Source organism: Odocoileus virginianus, chromosome 4, assembly GCF_023699985.2.
Source record: "Odocoileus virginianus isolate 20LAN1187 ecotype Illinois chromosome 4, Ovbor_1.2, whole genome shotgun sequence".
In the NCBI taxonomy this organism is placed as follows: domain Eukaryota; kingdom Metazoa; phylum Chordata; class Mammalia; order Artiodactyla; family Cervidae; genus Odocoileus; species Odocoileus virginianus.
The window spans coordinates 973,471-992,124 of NC_069677.1; the positions used below are offsets into that span (position 1 = coordinate 973,471).

At 35.8% G+C, this 18,654-nt stretch overlaps 1 protein-coding gene across 7 annotated transcripts in view; it reads right to left on the reverse strand.

Moving 5' to 3' along the window:
• LOC110128743 (cilia- and flagella-associated protein 44) overlaps positions 1-18,654 on the reverse strand; it is a 148,611-nt gene that overhangs the window by 84,299 nt on the left and 45,658 nt on the right. For 6 of the 7 annotated variants that reach the window (XR_011487194.1, XM_070465929.1, XM_070465927.1 and 3 more), the window contains one exon: positions 3,258-3,419. The exons of the other annotated variant lie outside the window; for it this stretch is intronic. Coding sequence is in view for 5 of the 6 variants with exons in the window: in XM_070465929.1 (XP_070322030.1) it covers positions 3,258-3,419 (162 nt within the window). In the remaining variant the exon portion in view is untranslated. The remainder of the gene's footprint in view (positions 1-3,257; positions 3,420-18,654) is intronic. 7 annotated transcript variants of the gene reach the window in all.

Sequence of the window (18,654 nt, forward strand, 5' to 3'; positions counted from 1 at the left end):
GAATTGTATCCTACTACTGTGTGAAAATTGTATAAATCTTAATTATGTTGAATCGGTTCACAGTGCTTTCCAGGTCTACTGTATCCTTCTACTTCTCTACATATTCATTCTATTAATTTTTGAGAGTTCGATATTGACACTCCAACTAAAACTTTTAAAAAAATAATTGTAATATATGGTGGAACTATATGTAACTTTGTTTTGTATTTTCCAAGTCTCCTACAAATTTGTTACATACTTTCATAATTTAAAGATAAAATTTATTTTTAATTATTATCAGTTTGGGAATATATCTTAATCATTAAAATTTTCAAATCATTGGAATGACTTACTGCATAACTCCCACTGATCTTGGTTTTTTGTTTTCTTTTTAGTATTTATTTTTGATTGATTGATAATTGGTTTACAATATTGGTTTGATTTCTGTCATATATCAACATGAATTTGATCCCGGTTTTATAGAAATTATTTTGCCTTTTTTTCCTAAGAGAGAAGCTAAGTAAAATTTTTCTCAGAGCCTATCATTGTCAATCCATGAATTCTGTGGATTGAAATAGTCCATGAAAGAAGGTGATTTATCTTTGGTAGTAAAGTGATTTATATCCTTAGCCTCTATCAACTAGCTAAAAGCCCCCTAACACTAGCATCCTGACCGCCCATCTTTCACCTTTTTATTGTTTACCCTGGAGAATTAACTTCCAAATTTATATGAGCCATCATATCAATCCCCTCCTCAAAAACTGACAATATATATGTTTCAATGCTACTCTCTCGAATCATCCCACCCTCTCCTTTCCCCACTGTGTCCAAAAGTCTGTCCTTTCAATTCAGTTCAGTTCAGTCACTCAGTTGTGTCTGTCTTTGCAACCCCATGAACTGTAGCACGCCAGGCCTCCCTATCCAACACCAACTCCTGGAGCCTACCTAAACTCCTGCCCATTGAGTCGGTGATGCCATCTAACCATCTCATCCTCTGTTGTCCCCTTCTTCTCCTGCCCTCAATTTTTCCCAGCATCAGGGTCTCTTCAAATGAGTCATCTCTTGACATCAGGTGGCCAAAGTATAGGAGTTTCAGCTTCAGTGACCTTCTAATGAACACCCAGGACTGATCTCCTTTAGGATGGACTGGTTCTTGGATATCCTTGAAGTCCAAGGGACTCTCAAGAGTCTTCTCCAATACCACAGTTCAAAAGCATCAATTCTTCGGCACTCAGCTTTCTTTATAGCCCAACTCTCATATCCATACATGACCACTGGAAAAACCATAGCCTTGATTAGATGGACCTTTGTTGGCAAAGTAATGTCTCTGCTTTTTAATATGCTATCTAGGTTGGTCACAACTTTCCTTCCAAGGAGTAAGCATCTGTTAATTTCATGGCTGCAATCACCATCTGCAGTGATTTTGGAGCCCAGAAAAACAAAGTCAGCCACTGTTTCTCCATCTATTTGCCATGAAGTGATGGGACCAGATGCCATGATCTTAGTTTTCTGAACGTTGAGCTTTAAGCCAACTTTTTCACTCTCCTCTTTCACTTTCATCAAGAGGCTCTTTAGTTCCTCTTCATTTTCTGTCATAAGGGTGGTATCTTCTGCATATCTGAGGTTATTGATATTTCTCCCGGCAATCTTGATTCCAGCTTGTGCTTCTTCCAGCCCAGCATTTCTCATGATATACTCTGCATATAAGTTAAATAAGCAGGGTGACAGTATACAGCCTTGACATACTCCTTTTCCTATTTGGCACCAGTCTGTTGTTCCATGTCCAGTTCTAACTGTTGCTTCCTGACCCACAGACATGTTTCTCAAGAGGCAGGTCAGGTGGTCTGGTATTCCCATCTCTTTCAGAATTTTCCACAATTTATTGTGATCCACAGTCAAAGGCTTTGGCATAGGCAATAAAGCAGAAATAGATGTTTTTCTGGAACTCTCTTGCTTTTTTGATGATCCAGCAGATGTTGGCAATTTGATCTGGTTCCTCTGCCTTTTCTAAAATCAGTTTGAACATCTGGAAATTCATGGTTCATGAATTGTTAAAACCTGGCTTTTAGAATTTTGAGCATTATTTTACTAGCATATGAGATGAGTGCAATTGTGCGGTCATTTGAATATTCTTTGACATTGCCTTTCTTTGGGATTGGAATGAAAACTGACCTTTTCCAGTCCTGTGGCCACTGCTGAGTTTTCCAAATTTGCTGACATATTGAGTACAGCACTTTGACAGCATCATCTTTTAGGATTTGAAATAGCTCAAGTGGAATTCCATCACCTCCACCAGCTTTGTTTGTAGTGATGCTTCCTAAGGTCCACTTGTCTTCACATCTAGGATGTTTGCCTCTAGGTGAATTATCACACCATTGTGATTAACTGGGTCATGAAGATCTTTTTTGTACAGTTCTTCTGTGTATTCTTGCCACCTCTTCTTAATATCTTCTGCTTCTGTCAGTTCCATACCATTTCTGTCCTTTATCGGGCCAATCTTTGCATGAAATGTTCCCTTGGTGTCCCTTGGTCTATCCTTTATATCTATGTAAAATAGACAGCCAGTGCCCATGCTCTGTGACAACCTAGAGAGGTGGGATGGGGAGAGAGGTGGGAGGGAGGTACACGAGGGAGGGGACATATGTATACCTATAGCTGACATATAGGAGAAACCATCACAATATTGTAATTATCCTCCAATTAAAAATTAAATTAAAAAATACAATAAAAAACCTGTCACAATTTATTTCAGTGGCCTAAGGAATAAATCATCTTGGCGAGAATTTAAGGGGTCCTTTGTGGTGGTCACAGACTCCTATCAAACTCCTCTACAAACTGCATCCCTCCGTTTCATGGCCCAGTCTTCATCACTTGAAACAACAAGACATCTTGAAACAACAAACATCTCTTGCAATTCTGCCTTCCCTCAGGATGTTCTCTAAGTTTTTATTGCTTTCCCATTTTTAACCTCTCAAAATCCTTCCCTTTCTTTAAATACTAAATGTCTGCTCAATGAAGTCATCCTTGACCTCCTCTCATCCCTCCATCACAACCATATATTCTTTCCTCTGCATGCCTCTAAAGTTCTTTTCTTTGCACTGTGATTTTAGTATCTATTCATTACCTCCTTCTAACAGTTAGCTGCTTTCTACCAGATAAGCTCCTTAAAGTAAAAGTTTGTATCTTCTTCTTCATATTTTCCTAGCACTTAACACGGGCTGTTTTATATCATAAGAAAGAAAATAATTAGAAGACAATACTTCAAGGATATTTCATACCAGAATCTTAGATTTGACACTTGTGAAATGGAAATATTTTAAACACATGTCTTTGATTTCATAGGAAACTACGTCATGGTCCTCCTCTTCCTCCTTTATAGCTGGAAATGGAGCTTCAAGAACATAGCCATCCTCACAAATAATCAGTAAAGTACTTTCAGGCTAAAAAAAAAAATGATTAAACATATCATTTACATTTAGGCAAGCTTTCAGAAGCACAGTTTGAAAATATTTTAAACTATAATTTTAAAATTATAAAACCTATAATTGCTATGTATACTAGCCATTTTAAAAAGATACTTATTACCAGCAATAACCACAGTGAAGAACTAAGTCAATCTTACCAATCACTATACACATAAATACAGTTATATCATTATTAATTAATATACCAAATGTTAAAATTAGATTTATATTTGTTTCCTTTATAGATGCCCTCTTTTCTGAGCCAAAAATTAAGTTGTGAAATATGTCAGTTGAAAGGGCAGAATATTAAAATTAGGACTTCCAAGGAAAATCTGCAGTATGTGGACAGCATATATACAACCTCTGCCTTCTTTGATGAATCATCCTCTGCTTGAATTCATTTAATGTGAATGCCCCAAGATTCTTGTTCTCTCCCCTTTTATTCTTTCTCTCCATAAACGTCCACTGAGAAATCTTGTAGCCATCATGGCTTCATTACCACTCACAAGCAATTAGACTCCAAATTCATCACTCTAGTCCAGACCTCTCTCCTGAGTTTCAAAATCATGTATTTAACCACATGTGGGAAATTCCCATCTTGATACTCCATAGATGCATTATTCAAAATGTTTATTCATTCAGATATTTTATTCTATACTTCTCTATTATGTACCTACTATGTACTCAGAATTTTGTAAGGTACTAGAGGTAAAATTATAATAAGAAAAATAGGAATTGTCTCTGCCATTATGGAGCTTACCTCCAATGGGAAAGCTTGTCATTTAACAAATCATATAAATAAACGTAAATTATAACTGCAACCAGTGTTGCAGAGGTACCACAAAGAGGTTGTAAAAGGTTTCCCGAGAAGGTGGTACCTAAGAGTCGATGTGAAGGATGAGTAGAAGATTATTTCCATAATTACTTGGGGGAGGGCTTGAGGGAATATGCTATGTAAAGAATACACCATGTGCAAATATCCTGTGGCATATATGGGCTTTTAAGAAAGTTGTGGCCTTGGTGGTATCACTAAGGTCAAGAGAACAGAAGTGAGAGGAGAGATTGGGACAGAGCCTAGGAGAAGCAACACTCAATGCCTGAATGAAAAAGGCTGAGAAGGAGTGACAAGACATTGGAGAAGAAACCAGGAGAGAATAATGTCCCAAAAAGTCGAAGGGAAATGGTATTTCAAAGAGGAAATGAGGGTCAACAAGGTCAACTGAGGTTAAGAGGGATAAAAAGATAAGAACTAAAATTGTTAAATGGATACGACTGGTATCTCTGCAAGTGTTAACCAGGTAGGATTATGAGACAACAAACTTGTAAGAGCATGTGAAGGAAGAAGTAGGATGTAAGGAAATGCAGTTCATGGGAATAACCAACCCCTAGGAGAAAAATGGAAGGAGAAGGATGGGGCAGTTACTGGAAAAGAACATGAAGACAAGGAATTTTTTCTGAATAAGTAAGAGGGCTTGAATATATTTCAATATTAATGGAAATAATTCATTAAACAGGTGGGGTTAAATTTATATGACAGAAAAGAGAAAACAGTGTGAAATGATGAAATCAGTGCGAGTAGACTCCCAAGGTCACAAGGGGGAATTGGCCTCAAGCAGGAAGGCACATTGCACCTCTACTGTAAGAAAAATAAAAAGGGAAGAGGAACAGGTACCTGCAGAAGTAATAGGATTTTACATTTGGTAGTGGGAAGGTGAAGGAGTTCCTGGCATAGGTCTCCTACTTGTTCTATGAAATAAGTGATGCTGAGAATGAGAGTGAGTGAGCAAGTGGGAGACTTGAAGCTTTGAGGAGAGGAGGAGTTTTAAAATGATCATTGTGGGTGAAAGAGAGTTGATAAGAACATCATAGAATCGCTAAGCCCTACTATGAATTGTGTTGAGGCCATTTGAGTCACTAAATCATGAAGAAGCTAATCTTTCCTGTTGCATGACTATCTCTAACTGCCCTTGGTAATCACTGTAGGCAAATATAGATCAACTGGGTACAGTCAGGGATGGGTTTTTGCCAGAAATGTATGAAAAAAAGAGAAAGGAGCTCAAGGCATTGGAAGAGTGTTACTGAACCTTATTGATAGAAAGAATCATGACATTTAAGCCAGATATAGGAGGAACTTAAGATAAGAGTCTTAAGACTTCCCTGGTGGCTCAGACAGTAAAGCATCTGCCTATAATGCGGGAGACCCAGGTTTGATCCCTGGGTAGGGGAGATCCTCTGGAGAAGGAAATGGCAACCCACTCCAGTACTCTTGTCTGGAAAATCCCATGGATGGAGGAACCTGGTGAGCTACAGTCCATGGGGTTGCAAAGAGTCGGACACGACTGAGTGACTTCACTTTAAGACTAGAATGGACTAATAGGTGAGAGAAAACATATGGTGAAGGAACAAGAGGTGCCTTCAGAGAACAAGTGGAGCAGAAGTAACCAAGTGAACAGGTTGGACAAGAGAGAGGCTGAGGTCAGAATGTGAGCTATCTGAATTGTTCATTGTTCAGTCACTCAGTTGTGTCTGACTCTTTGCAACGCCTGGACTGCAGAATGCCAGGTTTCCCTGTTCTTCACCATCTTCCAGAGCTTGCTCAAACTCATGTCCATTGTGCCGGTGATGCCATCCAAACATCTTATCTGAACTGTTGACTTTTAAAGCTGAATTTTTATAAGATTTTGTGGTTGAAATCATGTCCCCACAAATTCATATACAGTATGTGACTGTATTTGGAGACAGGGTCTATAGAGAGGGCCCTAATCTAGTAGGACCAGTGTCCTTATAAGAAGGGGAGATTAGGATACAGGGGGACAACCATGTGAGGACACGATGAGAGGGCGGCCATCTGCAAGCCAAGGAGAGAGGCCTCAGAAGAAATCTAAACTGTTAGCACCTTCATCTTAAACTTCCAGCCTAAACAACTGTGAGAAAATCAATTTCTGCTCTTTAAGCCACACAGACTGTGGCTATTTTGTTATGAAAGCTCTAGCAAATTAATCAACAGGTGGTCATAGTGCCCAGTGGGTGGCTCTGAGTGTGTGGATAAACTGTAAAGGTCATGTGAAATGAAAAGGTCAGGACACTGAAGCAACTTGATCAACTAGGCACATGGTGTTAATATCATTCAGGATAATTGTTTATACTTTGGATGAAGAGAAAGATAATCACAGTCTTAAAATTTTTAAAAGGGGAAGACGTGACCAGGTGGTCAGAAGATAACAGCACTATAAAAAGAGAGAAGGTGAGCCTCAGAGCAGCTGTGTTTTATGAGTCAAATCAGAATAGTAATATATATATTGCCACAAATGAAATCAAAGTTAAATACTACACTTCTCTCCCTCACCCTCAACAGGTATAATGAATGCTGAGAAGTTGATGTGTATCCTTTCACACTTTTCTCCTCAGAATATTATTTTTTCAAGAAAGGAAAAGGGTATTCATTTATCCTTTCAGTGAAGATATGGTAAATCCATATTCATTAAAATAAAATAACCAGACATATTAGAAATAAAACATCAGGAGTGAGAGTCAACAAAATTTTTAAAATCCATTAAGATTTCAGATGTTGAAATGATCAGACATAGCCCAAAAAATAATTATGCCTACCATGTTTAAAGTTACAAGAGAAAATCTTAAAATATCTGCAGGAAACAGTTTTATCTATTAAAACTAACAAAACAGATACAAAAAATAATCAAATAAAACTTCAAGAGCTAAAAATACAAAAGTTGAAATTAGTATGGTGAAGGGTGACTTTAACACTAATAATTGAAGAGATAACTAGTCAGTAGAAAAAAGATGAGAAGAAATCTATGAAATACAACTTAGTTTTTTTTTAAGTTAGAAGATACAGAAGATAGGGCAAGACATTTAGAGAGTAAGATTGAGAAATTCTAACATACTTGATCACATCTGAAAGGGAAAAAAACAAAAGCAATTATTTCAAGACAAATTGATTCAATTTTTCCCCCCAGAATTGATACAAGTTACAAACCCATGGATTCAAGCACCTATATACATCAAAACAAATTGCAGAACACTAAAATCAGAAAATCCAAAACACTGCCAAAAAAGGACAAATTACTTTCAAAAGAGTGACAATCGCACCAACAGGTAGTAGAAGTAACTGAAGTTAGAAAGCAGTGGAATGACATCTTGAGTGAGCTGAAAGAAAATTACTGCTATCTAGAATTCAATGCCAACAAAAATATCCTTTAATACTGTAAGAAAAACTTCCAGAAAAAGTTAGAGAGCTTGCAAACAGCAAACCTGCAAATAAGAGGAAAATTTCCCAAATGAAAGAAGGAATAAATATCAAAGAAAGTGGTCAATATGTGGGTAATTCTTAGTAATGGTTAATTGAATATATCTTGGGAGATTTAAAAAATACAAGTTTTAAAAATCAAATCCTCGTACACTATTGCTGGGGATGTGGATTGGTGCAGTGACTATGGAGAATAATATAGGTATTCCTTAAAAAACTAAAAATAGAGTTACTGTATGATCCAGTAATTCCACACCTGTGCATATATCTGGAGAAAATTCCAATTCAAAAAGATACATGCACCCTAATACTCATAGCAGCACTATTTACAATAGCCGAGACATGGAAGCAACCTAAATGTCCATCAACAGAGGTATGGATAAAGCAGATGTGATATATATACCATGGAATATTACTCAGCCATTAAAAAGAATGAAATAATGCCACTTGCAGCAACATAGATGGATTTAGAGATCATCATCATAAGTGAAGTAAGTCAAACAAATATCATATGATACTGCTTATGTGCAGAATCTAAAAAAACATATACAAATGAACTAATTTACAAATCAGAAACAGACTTACAGACATAGAAAACAAACTTATGGTTACCAAAGGGGGAAGAGGGAGATAAATCAGGAATTTAGGATTACCAGATACAAACTACTGTGTATAAAATAGATAAACAACAAGGTCCTACTGTTATGGCACCACAAAATGTATTATGTTGCAGTAAATTATAATGGAAAAGAAACTGAAAAAAAAATAACTGAATCACTGTGCTGTACACTAGAAACTCATGTTGTAAAATCAACAATACATCAATTGTAAAAAACTTATACATATGTATGTATATATCTTAAAACATTATTTTTAAAATACACAGCAATAGAATATCATTCCAGAAGGAAGGTAGAGAGAAGATTTCTAAGGTGTTTGCATTGTCTTGGGTAAAGAATCAACAATAAACTTTCATAGGTTATGGACATATGTTAAAGTGTAAAGTATACATTAAAAGAATAGAAATAACTGTATTACTTTCAAACAAGCAAAAGGAAAAATAGAATGATTATTTAAGGAAAAACAATCCAAAATAAGACAAATAAGGAAAGAAAAACCAAGAAAATAAGGGTTAAAAAGCACAAAATAAGATGGTAGATTTGATCTAAACTATAAATTTAGATAATTTATAGAAATAATATAATTTACATATAATTATATATAATATATATAATTTTGATATATTTAATGTATATTATAAATATGTAAATTTATATAAATATATACATATAATTATAATTATTTAATTATATATACTTTATATATTTATATTATATATAAATTATATTATATTTAATTTAATTATATTTATATATAATTATATATTATATATTATTATATATATTATATATAAGTTTATCTTATATAATTATAATTATATGTAAATTAAATATTATAATAATATAATTTATAATATATAATAATATATGATATATAATAATATGTGTAATAACATATATTATATATAATATATATAATATATAATTATTATATATAGTATTTTATATTTACTACATATATTATATTTATTATATATTATATATATGAAAATTATATATATTGTAATATTATATATACAATATAATAATATACATTATATATAATGATTAAAATAATAATATATATCATGTATAATATATATAATATATTAAATAATAATATATATGGTTATAATTATATTTATTGGTAAGTAATATAGTTATATAAAAAATTATATTTTACATATAATTAGAATTATAATATATATATAATTATGTATGTAACTATATATAATTATAGATATTATATATAATATATAATATATTGTATATTATAATATATTATAAATATATATTATTTATAATTATATGTATAATTCTATATAAATTAATATAATTTATAATATATACAATATATAATATACATAATATATAATTATAACATAATATAATATTATCTATAATATTTTACTTATTATATATTTATATTTTATTATATGTATATAATATATAATATAAATTTATATATAATACATATGTTATATATTATATATCTTATATATTACATACATGATATAAATATATATTTATATAAATATTTAATAAATATAATATATAAATAATATAATAAATATTATATATAAATATAATATACAATATAATGATTAATATAAAATATAATATAATATATACAGTATATAATCTAATATATAATATACATACTATGTATATTATATATAATATTTCTATTGTATATATGATATATAATTGTATAATTATACATATATAATATTTATATAATGTATAAATTTAATAATATAATATATACAATACAATAGTTAATAATATAATCTGTAATATAATAATAATATGTAATATAATATATAACCATTATACTATATATTTATAAGTAATATAATTTAGTAAATTATATAATTTCTATTATATAATTATATTACTTATAAATTAATTAAGTGCTTCAGCTAAAAGACAAAGATGATCAGATTGGATATTTTTAAAATCTAGCTGTTCACAAAAGACACACATAAAACAAATAATAGAGATGAAAATTTTACTTCATAATAAAAGGTTTAATTTATTAGAAAATTGATGCATTAAATTTCTATGTACCTAATAGGCTTCCCTGTTGGCTCAGATGGTGAAGAATCTGCCTGCAACGCCAAAGACCCAGGTTCAGTCGCTGGGTTTGGAAGATCCCCTGGAGAAAGAAATGACAACCCAGTCCAGTATTCTTGCCTGGAGAATTCCACGGACAGAGCAGCCTGGCAGGCTATAATCCATGGAGTTGCAAAGAGTCAGACAGGACTGAGCAACTAACTGTTTCACTTTCACTAATATCATGACTTCAAAATATATAAAGCAAAGAAGGACAGAACCACGAGGGGAAAAAATAAAGATTTTTAAAAGTCTCTCAGTAACAAGCGAATAGAAAAATCAAAGTGAAATAAATAATTTAACTATATAATTAAAAATCTGAGCTAATAGACATAAGCAAAAACTGCATAGAACTTTGAGAACAGGCTACATACAGTATCACATGAAGAATATTTATAAAACACAGGCAGAATATTTACAAGTACATTAAGACTATTTATAAAATTTGCCTCAATTTCAAAAGATTAAAATAATAGAGCTAAAGTAAAATGCAATTAAACTCAGATGGCAAAGAATCTGCCTGCAATGCAGGAGACCCACGTTCGATCCCTGGGTCAGAAAGATCCCCTGGAGAAGGGAGTGGCTACCTACTCCAGCATTCTTGCTTGGAGAATTCTATGGACAAAGGAGCCTGGTAAGTTACAGTCCATAGCGTTGTAAAGAGTCAGACACAACTGAGCGACTAACACTTCATTCACTTCATCAATAATTTAAAAGTAAAAATTCCATGTGTTTAGAAATTAAGAGCAAACTCTGGGAGTTGGTGATGGACAGGGAAACCTGGCATGGGGTCTCAGAGTTGGACATGACTGAGTGACTGAACTGACTGCCTAAGAAATTAGTATTTCTAAAAGAGAACAACACGCAGAGTAGGACAACACTGGGCTCAATGCATGCTATAAACACACCAAAAAAAATCCCTATATATGGATCAATTCTCACTGAAAATAAACTAGAAACTAATAGAAAGGTCTTCTGCAACCAAGGCTACAAAAGAGATCCACAAGGAGTTGGGTAGGGAGGAGAAGCAATCAGGTCAGGACTCATGCCCCTAGGAGAGAACACAGAAGAGGAGGGGGATTTCACAGCTCAGATATCATCCTTTCTAAGTGAGGATGCACGTAAAGATGAATATTAAGATTAATAACTAATGTAAGTATCCATCTCATGAAATTAGAAAATAAACTCTTAATACAGTAGGTATGAAAGTGAAAGTTGCTCAGCTGTGTCTGACTCTTGGCAACCCCATAGAATAGTCCATGGAATTCTCCAGGCCAGAATACTGGAGTGGGTAGCTGTTCCCTTCTCCAGGGGATCTTCCCAACTTGGGGAATCAAACCCATGTCTCCTGCATTGCAGGCAGATTCTTCACCAGCTAAACCACCAGGGAAGCCCAAGAATACTGGAGTGGGTAGCCTATCCCTTCTCCAGCAGATCTTCCCGACCCAGGAATCAAACCAGCGTCTCCTACATTGCAGGCAGATTCTTTATCAGCTGAGCTACCAGGGAAGCCCACAGTAGGTACAGGATCATGATAAAAGGACATAACTTAATGAAACAAAAAACAAAATAAAATCAATATGGTGAAAAGTTCCTTGAAAATACTGACAAACTTCTAGGAAGATTAAGCAAGAGGGAGGGGAAAAAATAACCAATATAAAAAAATAAAAAGGAAACATCTCTATATATCTTGTGACATTAAGAATATTATGAAAATTACAGACAACAAGAAACAAGTTCCCTAGGGGGGAAAATGAGCTTACCAAAACTAAATCAAGAACACATCTGATTGGAACCATAATAGCCAAAGCAATCTTGAGAAAGAAAAAGCTGGAGGCATCATAACTACCTGATTTCAAACTATTCTGTAAAGCTATAGTAATCAAAGTATAGTATTGTCATAAAAAGTCATAAAGATCAATGGAACAGAAGAGAACCCCAAAATAAATCTACATACATATGGTAAATTATGATATACCCTGTGAATGTGAAGAAGCTCAGAGCACGTTACATGATTGTGTCTGAACAGATCCCTGTCATCTGTGAATCCAGAGCTCCTATGGAAGTGATTTGTCAGAAGATACATGTTCCATTAAGAAATTGAGAGCAGGGAACTGGGCAGGGTTCTGTATGGAGCCTAAGGTGTTATGGACTTTCTCAGAAAGCACAAAGTTCTGGGAAGGTCTGTAAACTCAGAGATGCCCCCAAAGACCAGGGTTTTTGACCTGCTGAGAGCTGAGGAACAAGAGTGGACCTAGTGGCATTTGATTAGTGTGGACAAGTTATAAAATAGCTGGAAGAATACATACAGAGAAGATGCAAAAGAGGGGTCTGAGGGAAAGTAAAAGGATTAAAGCTGCAAAAGCATTCCTCTAGTGGATTTCTCAAACACACCAGCCAACATGCAAGGACAGGTGTCCTGTCAAACCATTTTCCCCATGAAACCTGATCCATCATTCTGCAATGAGGCTGGAGGACCGCTAACCCCATTTGTAACTGAAGGGCTTGCCCCTAATTCCCAGGCATGCACTCTGAGCAGTAGTAGAAACAAACAATCTAATTAAAAAATGGGCAGAAGATCTGAACAGACATTTTTCCAAAGAAGACAGAGACAGACAATGAGTACATAAAAAGATGCTCAACATCACTAATCATCAGGAAATTACAACTCAAAACCACAAGATATCACCTCACACCTCTCAGAATGAGTCGCTTCAGTCATGTCCAATTCTTTGTGATCCCGTGGACTGTAGCCTACCAGGCTCCTCTGCCAAAATAGCTATCATCAAAATGACAAGAAATGCAGGCTAAGGTGTAGAAAAGGGAATGCTATTGGTAGTAACATAAATCAGTACAGCCACTATTGAAAACAATGTGGAGATTCCTCAAAAAATTAAAAGGAACTACATATAAGCCAGCAACTTCACTTCCAGGTATTTATCTGAGATAATGAAAACATTAACTTGAAAAAATACGTGCAGCCTCATGTTTATCGCAACATTCTTTACAATAGCTAAGATGTGAAAACAGTCTAAGGGTATACTGAAGGATGAATGGAGAAAGAAAAGAAAATATTCCATTATGATTATATAACACAATGGAATATTATTCAGCCACAAAAGAATGAAATCTTGTAATCTGCAACAATATGGATAGACTTTGAAGGTGTTAAGTTAAATAAGTAGAAAAAAAGATAAATATACTATGATCTCACTTGTATGTGGAATCTTAAGGGAAAAAAAAAACATAGATGCAGAAAACACACTGGTGATTGCTATAGTAGTTTGGGGATGGGTAAAGCAAAGGGTTCAAAAGGTACAAATTTCCAATTATAAATTAAGTCATGGGAATGTAATGTACGGCATGATTACTATAGTCAATAATACTTTGCTTACTTGAATGTTGCTCAAGAATAGATCTAGGGTGAAACAGATCACCATCCCAGGTTAGATGCATGAGACAAGTGCTCGGGCCTGGTGCACTGGGAAGACCCAGAGGGATCGGGTAGACAGGGAGGTGGGAGGGGGGATCGGGATGGGGAATACATGTAAATCCATGGCTGACTCATGTCAATGTATGACAAAAACCACTACAATATTGTAAAGTAATTAGCCTCCAACTAATAAAAAAAAAATGAAAAAAAAAAAAGAATAGATCTCAAAAGTTCTCATGTACAGTGACAGATGTTAACTATACTTATTGTGGCAATCAGTATGTGGCAAATCATACGAGTATCAAATCATGTTGTTTATTTAAAACTAATTTATGTCAATTATACTTTAAAATGGAGAAGGCAATGGCAACCCACTCCGGTACTCTTGCCTGGAAAATTCCATGGATGGAGGAGCCTGGTAGGCTGCAGTCCATGGGGTCATGAAGAGTAGGACATGACTGAGTGACTTAACTTCCACTTTTCACTTTCATGCAGTGGAGAAGGAAATGGCAACCCACTCCAGTGTTTTTGCCTGGAGAATCCCAGGGACAGAGGAGCCTGGTAGGCTGCCGTCTACGGGGTCGCACAGAATCAGACATGACTGAAGCGACTTAGCAGCAGCAGCAGCAGACTTTAAAAATTTTTAAAGAACTATGACTTCCCAAGTGGCGCAGAGGTAAGAATTCGACTGCCAATACAGGAGACACAAGACACACAGGTTTGATCCCTGGGCCAAGAAGATCCCCTGGAGTAGGAAATGTCAATCCACTCCAGTATTCTCGCCTGGGAAATATCATGAACAGAGGAGCCTGGCGGGTTCAGTCTATGGGGTCACAAAGAGTCGGACATGACTGAACACACACACACACACACACACACACACACACACACACAATTATTAAAGTCATTGAATTAATTTTTAAAAAATCACCTCAGATGCCATGCTCTGATGACTCCATTACCAAGCCTGCCAAAAATTTAAAATTCTAATTTAAAGTCTTCAAGAGAAAAGAAAAAGAGGGATATTTTACAATTCATCTTAGGAGATTAAAATATTTTAATAACAAAACTGAAGAACTACGAAGAAAGAAAATATTAGCCAAACCTTATTTATAAACAGATGAAAATCCCTATATTAGCTATATATTAGCTAACAATTCAATAACAAGAAAAGTTTGCTAAACCAGCTAAAGACATCACAGAGAAATCAGTATAACTATGGCTCTGAAGCCAAGATTGCAGGAAAAGGGAAGCTAGTTGAGGTGAGGTGAACATTCTTTGCACTTTTTCTTCTCAGGGCATTGGCCAACTTACAGAATGGGACCTAGAAGCCAAACAGAATGCAGTGTTCTAGAGCTTTAGGCATTCTCTCAGACATAAAGAATAGATGCTTTCAAACTGTGGTGCTGGAGAAGACTTGAGAGTTCCTTGGACTGCAGTCAATCCTAAAGGAAATCAACCCTGAATATTCATTGGAAGGACTGAAGCTGAAGCTCCAATACTTTGGCCACCTGATGCGAAGAGCTGACTCATTGGAAAAGACCCTGATGTTGGAAAAGATTGAAGACTGGAGGAAAAGAGGATGGCAGAGAACGAGATGGTTGGATGGCATCACTGACTCAATGGACATGAGCTAAAGCAAGATCTGGGAGATGGAGAAGGATACAGGGAGACCTGGTATGTTGCAGTCCATGGGGTCACAAAGAGTCAGGCATGATTAAATGACTGAAAAAAAACAACAGACATAAACAGACACAAGTTGAAATTCAAAGCAACCAACAAGAAAGTTAGAACTTAAGGGCACAGGATATCAGAGAAAAAGGAAATGCAGAAATGTGAGCCTGACATTCTGCTGGGCATTTGCCTTTAAAACATTTATATAACCCTAGGGGCTTCCCCGGTGGCTCAAAGGGTAAAGCGTCTGCCTACAATGCGGGAGACCTGGGTTCGATCCCTGGGTCAGGAAGATCCCCTGGAGAAGGAAATGGCAACCCACCCCAGTATTCTTGCCTGGAAAATCCCATGGACAGAGACGCTTGGTAGGCTACAGTCCATGGGGTCACAAAGAGTCAGACACGACTGAGTGACTTCACTTTCAAAGCTGCATGGGAACAGGAGTTGCTCATTTCATCCAAAAAGTCACGTTATTGTTTACTTAGTTTCATTTTTGAATGATACTAACACTGGGTATCGAAGAAGGCAATGGCAACCCACTCCAGTACTCTTGCCTGGAAAAATCCCATGGACGGAGGAGCCTGGTAGGCTGCAGTCCATGGGGTCATGAAGAGTCGGACTCAACTGAGCAGCTTCACTTACACTTTTCACTTTCATGCCTTGGAGAAGGAAATGGCAACCCACTCCAGAGTTCTTGCCTGGAGAATCCCAGGGACGGCGGAGCCTGGTGGGCTGCCGTCTATAGGGTCACACAGAGTCAGACACGACTGAAGCGACTTAGCAGCAGCAACACTGGGTATAAAATTGTGGGGTGGTAGTTATCTTCTTTTAGCAGTTTATAGTTCTATATCTGTTGAAGAAATTATTAAAATTCCTCCTACACACAATTCAGGTCAAGAGAATAGAAAAGACTTTTTTTCAAAAATAAGGCCAGTAATACCTCAATTCCAAATTTGGTAAGGACATTACAAAACGGGGGTATTATCACTGTTACGTATGTACATATAAAAATCTTTATTAGAATATTAGTAAACTAGTTAGCCTTAGTCACTCAGTCATGTTTGACTCTTTAAGACCCCATGGATTGTATCCCATCAGGTTCCTCTGTTCATGGAATTCTCCAGGCAAGAATACTGGGGTGGGAAAAAAAAAAAAAAAGAATACTGGAGTGGGTAGCCATTCCCTTCTCCAAGGGATCTTGATGACCCAGGGATCAAATCCAGTCCTCCTGCATTTCAGGTAGATTCTTTACCATCTGAGCCATCAAAAAAGCCCCCATTAGTAAATTATGTGTGTGTGTTAAAAAATAGTGAGTTGATGTGTGTCAGGATGATAAAAGGGAGGTCATTTTAGGCATAGAAGATCAAGTTCAAAGCTTAATGGATGAAACAGAGAGGAGCAAAAAGGACACAGAAGAGACAGATTTAACAGATGTTTAAGATGCATCTTCACCAACGGCAGGGTGGAGAAGGGTGGTGAAGCAGGGTGGTCAGAGGTCAGGAAGAGGTGGCTCAAAGATTTCCTGGCTTAGGAAATAGGAAAAATGGTGCTCTCAGAAAATGCAGAAGAGAGAAAAAAAATAACATTTAGAGAAACTCCAATGAATTTCATTTATAAACCTCAAAATTATCCCCAGAAATTCAAAAGATCATCAAGTTCTGTCAGTTCTTCCTAGCTTTTATCCACACCTTGGTGTCATCTTCTCTGGAACACAGTTGCCTAATAGATCTACCTGCCTCTCATCTGGCTCCTTTATAACTTCTCCCTTGTAACTACTGCCTAAGTGATCACAGTAGTGACAACTGTAGGTAGAATAGTTACTTGAGTGATGTACTCTTACTCGAAAAGAAAATAATGGACAGAAGCTTAATGCATTCAGGAAGGTTACAGGACTGACCATTGAGCTGGCAGGGCTAACAGCTACTGCTATTTGTGCAGTTACAAATGGTAATTTATTTTTTCTTTCACTTTCATTGTAATATAATTGATATAACATTGTATAAGTTTAAGAATACATGTAACTCCATGGCTGATTCATGTCAATGTATGACAAAACCCACTACAATATTGTAAAGTAATTAGCCTCCAACTAATAAAAATAAATGGAAAAAAAAGACTAAAAAAAAAAAGATGTACAACATGATGATTTGATACATGTATATATTGTGAAATGAGAGTAATTTACTTTTACGTTAGTAACTCCCAAACAATGTTAGAAATACAAGTGCTAACTGGTATCACTGCCTGAAATGTCTTTTTATCTGTTTTGGTGGAGGGAGTTCAGTTCAGTTCAGTTTGGTTGCTCAGTCGTGTCCAACTCATGCTGTGTCCCATGAACCACAGCATGCCAGGCCTACCTGTCCATCACCAACTCCCGGAGTTTACCCAAACTCATGTCCATTGAGTCAGTGATGCCACCCAACCATCTCATCCTGGTGGAGGGAGAGAGGGGTCTTTTCTGCTTACTTCTTTAAATATTTCTTATTTTGAAATATTAATTCATAGGAAGTTACTAAGATAGTACAAAGAGGTATCATGTTCCCTTTGCCCAGTTTCTCCCACTGGTTACCTCTTATGCACCAATATCAAAAACAGGAAATCAACATTAATATAGAATGTGTGTATAGTTCCATGTCATTTTATCACATGTGCAGATTCAAGTAACCATCCACAGCAAGCAAAACACAAACTACTCCACCACCAAAAAGATCTCCTTCAAGCTGCGCCTTTATAGAGTCAAATCCACCCCTTTCCCACCCATCATTCCTAACTCCTGAAAAATGTTGCACTGCTTTTTTTGTGTGTGACTTTAATATCGAGAGAAATGATTGAATGATGCACAAATATGTTGTGATATAACTACTCATGCTTTAACAAAGAGCAGCAGCTCTCATTCCCTTCACCTATACCACTTGCACTCACCTCCCCTCTGACTCACATTCTGCCAATTCCTTAAGATTAAGGTAGAATAATATAACATAACATGTTAACTTCCCCCTTTCTTGATAGTCCCCTGCTCTATATTCATAGTGTGTATGTGCCTGTTAAGTCGCTCCAGTCGTGTCCGACTCTGCAACCCCATGCCAGGGTAGCCTGCCAGGCTCCTCTATCCATGGGATTCTC